Source organism: Azolla caroliniana, unplaced genomic scaffold, assembly GCF_043228905.1.
Source record: "Azolla caroliniana isolate FFs.n. ecotype wild unplaced genomic scaffold, voAzoCaro1.0.p SCAF_6, whole genome shotgun sequence".
NCBI lineage: Eukaryota > Viridiplantae > Streptophyta > Polypodiopsida > Salviniales > Salviniaceae > Azolla > Azolla caroliniana.
The window spans coordinates 15,560,440-15,570,346 of NW_028230441.1; the positions used below are offsets into that span (position 1 = coordinate 15,560,440).

The window sequence follows — 9,907 nt, forward strand, 5'->3', positions numbered from 1 at the left end:
CTTCTATAGGAATCACGCTGGCACTTGGGCCAACCGCCGGATCGGTGTGAGGATCTCCATAGACTGCCCACCCTCAGTCCTTTCGCCTTCATCCCCTTGCCGCCATCGTTTGTCACTCTAGGTCTCATGCCAGCTCTCGGGCCGACAACCGGAGTCTCTAGAACCGGTGTGAAGGATCCTCCTCGGGCTTGTCGTCTTTCTCCGCAATTCGAGAGGGTGGCTCGCTCCAGACCCTCTCCTGTGGTACTGACGTACCGTGTTCCCAGCCTCTTCGTAGGCCTGCTCTCTCCCCTCTTCCGGATCGGTTATCCGGAAGTCCACCTCGCCCGGTTCTCGTCCGGGTCTGTTCGTCATTCTCTGGATTGTCGGGTCCCATTCTCCTACCTCCACCATTCTCTCCTATAGGACTCACGCCGGCACTCGGGCCGACCGCTAGATCGGTGTGAGGATCTCCGTAGGACCGGTCTTCGTTCTCTACTTCATCCCTTGTACTTCTCCCGAACTCGTTGTCGCTAATCCTCTTTTTTGCGCTTCCCTACCATCTCCCTTCTCTTTTGGTCTCGCGTTGCCATGTTTACCTCATCCAAGCTCTCATGTACCAGCAATTCGTATGAAAAGTACAATGAAGAAAATAAGTTTTAAAGGAAATAAACTAGTCTAATGGTATGTCATTGTATGCATTAGGCTTATTTTATATATTTGTGTAATGAACATCTAAACACACATTACACGTGCACATTCATGTGTTAACATACACGTCTAACCATCACTCCTTTCATACCTATGCATATTGCATCTTCTCGATTTCCCTCGTTCCACGCGATTTTCACACTATTGTCGAAAATGTTCACGACAACATCCAACAGTAACTAAGTTACAAAAGGTTGGTTTAAATACCAACTGATCTAGGGCAAGTGCCCTTTCTACTAATTATAAATCTAGCCTAGTATGATGTCCACTGGCCAGTGGGAACACTATCTCTATGGCAAGTTGAGTTCAATTCTCAACACCGGGGAACTTGTTTTAGTCCATAAATGGTGTGCCTCAACCGGCATACCAGGTTCTCCTTCCTCTTTTCGACGAATCCTTCTGGTTGCTGCATATATATCTCCTCTTCAAGATCGCGATCCAGGAAGGCTGTCTTGACATCTAGCTGTTCAACTTCGAGATCCATGATGGCCATTATGCTAAGCACCCTCTAAATGGATGTCATCTTTACTATCGGGGGGAAAAATTTCGTCGAAATCCACTCCCTTCTTCTACTGAAAGGCCATCTCCACAATGCAGGCTTTGTACCTTGGTGGATTTCTGCCATCTCCTAGTTTTAGTTTATACACCCACTTATTTTGGAGTGCTCTCTTTCCTTTCGGCAACTCCATCCGCTTGCATGTGTGGTTCTCATGCAGGGAATCCATCTCGTCCTACATGGCACTTAGTCACTCCCTGCTATCAGTGTCCCTCTTCCCTTGTTCGAAGCTTTCTAGATCCCCCTCGTCTGTAAGTAGTACGTACTCTTTATCTAGAAATCTCGGGGGGGGTCTTCTGTCTCTTAGAGGGTATCTTCTTCATTTGTTCTCATCAACCGGCTCGCTAGGTACTTCCTCTTCTACTTCAGTTGGTTCATCATCCGATTCGAAGTCAGCTACTTCATCATCTTCTTCTTCGGATCCGACCGGATTCCTTACGGTCGATCTGGCTCCGGATCTGACTCTGTATCCACATCTGGCTTCCGACTGTTCGTCGATCGATCTGACTCCTTGTCCGGATCCGGTCAGCTCACCTTGTTCTTCAGTCGGCATTCGACTTCCAACTGGTTGGGAGGATGTATTTGAATTCTCTTTCTCCTAGTCAACAATAGTCTTGTCCTCCATGAAGTCTATATCTCTGCTCCCGATCACCTTCTTGATGGCTAAGTCTCATAGCCGGTAGCCAAACTCTTTGTTGTCGTATCCTAGGAATATGCATGGTAGAGTCTTCGGGTCCAATTTTCTCCTCTAGTCCTTTGCTACATGCACATAGGCAAGATAACCAAACACCCTCAAAGGCCGGTACGTCACGTCTTTGCCGTTCCACACCCTTTGTGGAATATCTCCGTCCAAGGGTACTAAGGGCGATCATCATCGTTGTTGGGATAAAAGTCACACTCCGCCCATCTTGTATCTCTAGTATGAACACATAGCTAACCTAACTATATAAGTGGGTTACTTACCTTGTAAAGAAGAGTTCAAAGGTTAATGCAACATAGTATTCTTTGAGCATCTCTCTCTCTCTCTCTCTCTCTCTCTCTCTCTCTCTCTCTCTCTCTCTCTCTCTCTCTCTCTCTCTCTCTCTCTCTCTCTCTCTCTATGCAACTATTTGTTTTCATCCTCTTGAATCATTGTTTCTGTTGTTTTCTAGACTCATTGAGAGGTCCTTAATCACGATTCCGCACAAACGACTTCAACAAGTGGTATCAGAGTGATTTGCAATCCATTCGCAACAACAACACAAATCTGAGAAGAGAAGAATCGGATGAAGGGAAGAACCGGGTCAAAAAAATCTTACTTCCTACAGAACATGGCTTCTACATCCGATATAGGAATAGAAATCTGAATGTTTGATGACAAAAACTTTGCCCTATGGAAGGAGATGATACAATATGTATTTATCATATAGCATCAAATCGAGGCAATACATCACAACAACAAGCTAGTCTCGATGACAGCAGATGAATGGCCTTCACTGGATGAAATAGCCAGGTCGACCATTCGAATCCATCTAGCCGAGAACGTCTACTTCAGCATAGCCAAAGAGATGATGACATTTACCTTGTGGGAGAAACTCCAGGCCATTTATGAGAAATAGTCCTCCTCATCAAAGCTCATATTGATCTGACAGTTGTTCAATATGAAGATGAGAGAGACAGATCCGGCGACCTCCCACATTAACACCTTCAGTCGGGTGTTATCCGAACTCTCCTCCCAGAGGATTAACTTCGAAGAAGAAGTGAAAACCCTTGCTTTACTTTCGAGCTTGCCGGCGAGTTGGGAGGTATTCTGCACGACTTTCACCAACAACTGTCCAAAGCTGAATCTGGACGAAACAATCGAACAAGTCCTTACTGAGGATATCTAACGAAAATCGATGGGCCTCACCATCAACAACTCATCAGAAGCCCACTACTCGACTGAGCCAACCGGAAGTACCGATCGATGAACCAGTTGGTCAAGAAAGAGAGAGAATCGATAGCGGTCGAAGTCGAGAAATAGCCGACCAGGTGATTTATGCACGCACTGCAAAAAAGTCAATCACAACATTTTCGACTGTTGGTCGACCAAGAGGAAGGAGAACAGTCCAAGATTCAAGCGGAACTCAAGATGATCCAACTCGAACCGTTCTCTAGTCGGCAACCAAATCAATGTTGTCTACTCCCGATTAGGAGAAAACCTCTCTCTAGAAGACTCGGTGATTAGAGAAGTCCTCTACAGTGCGCAGACGCACAAATGTAGTTATTGAACTTCGGAGCCACATTTCACATAATCCCCAATTCGAATGGTTTTCTAACTATTCTATCGGAGCCAGCGGCACATTCTGACTGGGCAATGGGCAGGAGTGCAGAATAGCAGGGATCAAAGAGGTCCTCATCCAATTGTCGAATGGCAATACCATCATCCTACACCAAGTCTGGGACGTACCTACGCTAAAGAGGAATCTGGTCTCCATTGGCATGTTAGTTGAAGCCGGGTACATAACGACTCTTAGTGAGTCATCATGGATGATCAACCAAGGAAATTTGAAAATCAGGAGTGGATGCAAGCACAATAACTTGTATCCACTAATGGTGATCAGTCCACAAGGGGTCGTGAACATAGCCGAATGTGGGACTTAAACCTTTAGTATAGCCGACTTGGCCATATGTCACAAGCTGGACTAGAACAACTAATGGTGATCGGCTACATCCCGAAGCTCCAGACAAAGACGAAATTTTGTGAGCATTGTTGTGACGGGAAAGAATCTCGAAGTTTGCACTCTCTCCACTATGAGACGATACAACTCCTAGAATTGGTCCACACATATATATGTGGGCCAATGCCCGAGAGGTCACTAGGAGACTCCCGATACTTCATCACATTTGTAGATGATTGTACATGGAAGGTCTAGGCCTACTCGATTAGGTCGAAAGACGAAGCGCTCGCGGTCTTCTCTGTGTGGTTGGCCGAAGTAGAGAACTACACCAATGACTTCAATAAACACTTCAACCCAAAACACCTTGAACAGTTTTGCATGTGCAAGCATGCTCCAGGTTCTCTCCATGACAGTCCAGTTTATTCTCTCAGCCATCTCGTTCAGCTCTGGCATCTTCGGCACGATGTATTCAAGTTGGATTCCCTTCAATCGACAATACTCCTCAAACAACCCTTGGTATTCTCCTCCATTGTCTTCTCGAACCGCTTTCAGCTTCTGGTCAGTCTCTCTCTTGGCTTTCGCTTGGAAATCCTTGAGGACCAACAACACCTGGTTACTTGATCTTCAATACGGAAGCCCAAAACTTCTTGTTGTAGTCGTCTATGAAGGTCACAAAATAATGTGAACCAACATGAAACTTTGTATCTACATGACATACATCTGTATGCACGAGTTCTAACAACATCTTCTTCCTCATCGGGGGCTTGGATCAGAAGGAGGCTCTGTTCTACTTTCCAACCAAGCAATTGGTGCACTTCTCAAGATGCACATTCTTTATCTCCGGTATGAGATTTTCGTCGGCAAGCTTCTGCATCCCCTTCTCACTCATGTGGCATAGCCTCTTGTGCCACAACTCACTGGTTGTGTTGGCTGCCACATTTACTTCCTCCCAGCATAATCCGGCATGCATCAAATACAATGTGTTTGACTTTCGGGCTCGGGCCACAATCAGGTTTCCCTTGTAGAATTTTATAGTGTCATTCCGGAAGCTACTCGTGTAGCCTTCAACATCTAGCTGATCGACTGATATCACATTCAATCTGACCTCCGGAATGTGTCACACATTTTTCAGCACCAATCTGCACCTAGTTGAAGTTAACAAGCACATATCTCCAATACCGATGATTCGGCATGCTCCTGGTCCCTCATTTCCCATCTCCACAAAACCGTGGTCTCCGGTTGTGTATGATGAGAAGCATTTCCGGTCGGGGGTCAAGTGGAATGACACTCTGAAGTCGACCACCCACGTCATTTTGTCGCTAACAAGGTTCACTTCATTTTGCTCGCTAATCAACAACTCCTCACTTGTTGAGATCATTGAGGTGCATTTTCTATCCGGAATCTTATTCTGCTCTACACCATCAACTCCCACTTTGTCTTTCTGGAAGTGTCGACAATTCTTTTAGAAGTGCCCCGACTTCCCACAATAGAAGCAAGTGGGCCTCCCCCTCGACTTTGACCTCGTCCCTGACTTTTCCCTATTCTAGGGACTTCTATTCCGGCCTCTTCCCTAGTTCATGTCACCTTTTGTGACTAAGGCCTTCGAGTCGGTTATGGACTCTCTGTCCTTTCTGCGAGCTTTCTCATTTAACAAGCTCGACTTCACCGTCTCGAGGGATAAATTCTTCCCTTCTGGTCTGGCGTTTCCTAATGTGACAACTGGCGTTTCCTAGTTGTCAAGAAGGGTTTACATACAAGCATACACCTTTACATACAAGCATATCCCGCATCTTCGACTTCCACACATAGTAGTTGGAGCCGGTTAGCTTGAACATTCCACCGAATGAATCTTCTATTTTCTTTCACTTAAGGTTATGAACCTTGCTCTAATACCAATTGTTAGGGAATGAGACTTAGACACAACCGAATGACAAGCAGAAGTAGGGAAAACAAAGTGTTAAACACAAAGATGATGCAACGGCACAGTCACAGAAGACGTTAACGTGGAAAACCATGTAATGGGAAAAACCACGGGAGCCGACAGACTCCGAACTCTTCCACTATAAGAATAGAGAATACAAGGAGACTCACAGGCAACAACCTTGAGCTCATCTTCGTCTAACTAATGGTTGCACACACACTCACTCTCTACTCCACACACAGATTACAACTCTGTGTACAGTGATAACTAACTTTGCGACAACACACGCTTTGACTTTCACACACATATATAATGATTTGCCCAAGGTGTATTTATACTAATACACACTATGGGCTATTTACAAATATAGCCTCTAATTGGCCACGGCTCGATTGGGTTTCCGAATGCTTTCCATATGTCTATTGAATGTCTTCCGACTGAAACGGTTCCTCGTCCGGAACCGGCTGTTCAATGCGTCCCATCCGAAGGGACTTGTTTCCCAACAAGCGGTTGCATTTTTCGTACCAATGAATACCCAATTGTTCTTAAACTATATTTACTTCTCACATTGTGCTTTATTTTAAGACCATGGATATTGTAACAAGGATTAAAGTTCTCTAAACCTCTCACACATACATGACTACACTGCATCGGTTATAAAAAAGGCATGGATAATTTTCAATGTACAATGTTGAACCAAAACCAAGGTTTGGTTCACAAAATGTGGAAAGGTCATATGTGCCCAAAACCAATGACACTTTTATTCATTTTCTATTGAACCACCATGTCTCCTACCCTCTTTTATGAACATCAGCTTCATTTTCATTGATATTATTATGGAAATGTGTCCATCACCTTTTTCCCTAAAAATACAACGGGACAAAGCTCCAAGACATTTTATTGCTCCGTGGGCAATCTTTCGCTCCAACATTCGCTCATCATTATGATTGTATAACATGAGTTTGCTGTATAAATACAACTGAATTATTTTAAACCTACCATTTCTCACATCCCAACCCCAGCCTCCCATCTAAGAAGGTCCATCCATGTAGTCCTCAACAGTATTTCAATCTATACATACATTTGGGGTTATGCAGGAAAACGTTTCCACTTGTAAATAAAATACAAACCATTTGCATAAACAAAGCCGACTAAATACTTCTTTTTCCATCAATAACAAAAATGGGGCATCAGAGTTGCATTCATGTGAAATCCTTTTCTGCTTTTCATTGGGAGTAGGAATAGGAAATTTTAATTTGTGCTATAATACATTTGAGAAGCATTACCCATTTGTCGTAAGCAACAACGGATTACACCTTACGTCAAGAGATTCAATAAATAAATACAATGGGTAGGAATCACAATCTTGCAAAAAGACTCTTCTTCCCCATATAACTATGTGAGATAAGAGGGAATGTAATGAAGCTATTCTATAATACACCGAGAAGCACTTTTTGCTAAGACGACTCGACGCCTCTTACCAAACCATTTGCTTAGCCACCATGGGTCAATGGAGATGATTTTGTAGCCATTTCTTGCATATAGCAACCTTGCTGCTTTGTCATCCTCATAGGCTTGAAGCACAAGAACCTCAAAACCCCATTCCGATGCTATCAAGTCACAAGCCTCAAGTAGAACAGTTGCTACCTTTTGCCTTCTGATCTCGGAAAAAATAAACGATAATTCTTAAAGCACTAAGTGTATAATCCTCTCTAGCTAAATAAAAGTAACATAAATAGATAAATAAAAACACCCATAAAATGAGAGATTCAAACAAGAAAAAAAGGGAATAAGAATCTATCCTATTTTGCTCTCTGAAAAATAACTACTCTTCATTTCTATTTCTTCGGTTTCATTTTCAAATGATGGCCATGTGAACCTCAGACCAAAGTATAAGAATCTACAATATAAGGACATCAACCATTTGAAGGAAATTTGATGGAAACTTGATGCATGCAATGCGACTAGGTTATCCTAGGAACATAGCCCATATCCGATAGTGATTTTTGTTTTAACTTTTGTTTTAATACTTTTGTCATCATACATTGCAACATAAGCTTTTAATGCATGGTAACGACCAAGCCATATTTGAATTTTAGACACATATAACTCGACGTTTGGATTTGAATCTACTCTTATAATGTTGGAACACACTTCTACAGAGCATGTTTTGCCTTCTTCTTGTTTTGGGCCCTAGATAATAAACTCAAATATCCATTACCTTCATTCAAGCAGAGATAATTAAAAATCCAGCAAAACACAAAACTCATATTCCTGGGCCAGACAATATGTTACATATCTTCATTGTGCATTATTTCTTAAGAACCTTGCTCATCAAATGTACTGAAGTGATGATCATGAGTTTTAGGCATCCAATTTGACTATGACCAGATAGCCTCCTTTGTACATACAAACAAAAGCCATACATCTCCATACACAAGAATTTCATTTCATATCTATTATTATTTATCAAACGAATATATACATACAAAAACACAACACAAGTACTACAAGCACGTACATTTCTTATCTCCCAATGATCGATCAAATATATACATACACACACATAAACATGCTTGCATTTCAATCTATTTATGATTTATTAAATGAAGCACCTGTATGCATTATCCACAGCCATCCCACTGATGTATAAGTATTCACTTGTACCAGGAAAACACATCAACACATTTGCATCAGCCATAGCCGCAGCATCCACTGCACCAACTATCTTCCCTCCTCCACCCTCTGCTGAATCAGGTACTGCAGCTAAACATGCAAACCTATTATTGAACAAAGAAAGAGAAAGATATTTCAAACTTGCATCCATTAAAGATGACTTTATATGAATGCATGCAAACATATAGGATGTGTTAAATGTATGCCAAGAATTTAAGCAAAAAATGTGCAAACAATGAGACGACACCTGTTAGGCCCAGCATTGCGAATTTTGTATAGGATACTGCTCAAAACCTCAGCCTGCATGAAGAAGAACATTCAGCGATACAACGACAAATATATATATATATATATATATATATATGTATATGTATATGTATATATATGGAGAGAGCGAAAGAGAGATGAGAAATGTCTGAGAAGAAATTGTGGAGTAATTTAATAATTGCACCAAGCAAGAAGAACTAGGGAATCCCTTCTGAGTTTTCCATTACCTCCACACACACACACAGAGGAAAAAACTAAATGGCCTTTGTCAACCCGCTCCTCAGAAAATTGTTGTTATTATAATGTGTTAACCCTTCAATGGAATTGGGAGAAATAATGAAAATGCTAGGAGCGTGTAATTGTCGTGGAAGTATGAGCAGAAGAAAGAAAACAAACCTTGAAGAGGTAGAAGAAGAAATCGTTCAGAAAGGGTGTTGGAGTATGGAAGACCTGTGCTTGAAGTTGAGCAAATCTTCGAAGCATCTCTAAATCATTGTGGTTTACAAGGAGAACTCCCCACCCATGAGAAACACAGAGAAATCCTGATGCGTTCCTCTGAGCATCTTCTTCTTTAATTACCTGTGGAAAAGAAATGACTGCTTCTTCTACTACTTGTGTTTGTTCAAGTCCGACCTCGTTAATAGGAGAGGCAGAACATGGACAGACTGGAGCGATGGAAGCTTTGGATGTGAGTTTTAACCACGTTTCTTGAGGAAATCCAAGTCGGTAAGCATGAAGCTTTCTGTGATTAGCAACAGTATACGATAGCGATGTTGGAGCAGTACAGTCGAAATGTAGATCAAACGGAGCTCTGCTTATGACGAAATGAAGAGTCGACATGAAGAAGACAGAATTGCAAAGATACAGAGGAAACCCTAATCCTACAGAACAGAAGAGAAGAGAAGAGAGTGAAGAGAGTAGTGAGCAGAAAGGGAATTAGAGGAAAAACCCTAACCCTAGGAAGGACAGCGAGAGTGGATCCATCCATCCGACGGGGGCGGGGCATCTGCGCGTGCGCCACGTGGACATAGGGAAATTCTCCCACGTTGCGATTAAGCTGCTGACGTGGAAGGATCCTGTTGGTGGGTTTGGCAGAGGAGGTTGGTTATGTACATATATGTATGTATGTATGTATGTATGTATGTATGTACATATACA

The 9,907-nt window shown here is 42.5% G+C and overlaps 1 protein-coding gene across 3 annotated transcripts; it reads right to left on the reverse strand.

Annotated features, from left to right (window-relative positions):
• Nucleotides 1-6,944: 6,944 nt before the first annotated feature.
• Nucleotides 6,945-9,689, reverse strand: LOC147863185 (Acyl-CoA N-acyltransferases (NAT) superfamily protein). 3 transcript variants are annotated; one of them, XM_087321894.1, is made up of 4 exons: nucleotides 9,200-9,680; nucleotides 8,730-8,782; nucleotides 8,422-8,586; nucleotides 6,945-7,463 (listed from the first exon to the last, which is right to left on the reverse strand). In XM_087321894.1, exons 1-4 carry the CDS (start codon nucleotides 9,587-9,589, stop codon nucleotides 7,232-7,234), a joined length of 840 nt encoding a protein of 279 aa, XP_087178020.1. In that variant the 5' UTR covers nucleotides 9,590-9,680; the 3' UTR covers nucleotides 6,945-7,231. The 3 variants fall into 3 exon arrangements, with proteins under 3 accessions (XP_087178020.1, XP_087178019.1, XP_087178021.1); XM_087321893.1 differs by having other exon boundaries at nucleotides 9,146-9,679; XM_087321895.1 differs by lacking the exon at nucleotides 6,945-7,463 and adding an exon at nucleotides 7,989-8,027 and having other exon boundaries at nucleotides 9,146-9,689.
• Nucleotides 9,690-9,907: the final 218 nt, after the last annotated feature.

Coding starts and splice junctions, on each gene's coding strand:
- LOC147863185 (XM_087321893.1), bottom strand. CDS start 9,589: ATGTCGACTCTTCATTTCGTCATAAGCAGAGCTCCGTTTGATCTACAT. Junction 8,783..9,145: donor TCTTCTTCTACCTCTTCAAG/GTTTGTTTTCTT, acceptor TTCTTCATGCAG/GCTGAGGTTTTGAGCAGTAT. Junction 8,587..8,729: donor CGCAATGCTGGGCCTAACAG/GTGTCGTCTCAT, acceptor GTTCAATAATAG/GTTTGCATGTTTAGCTGCAG.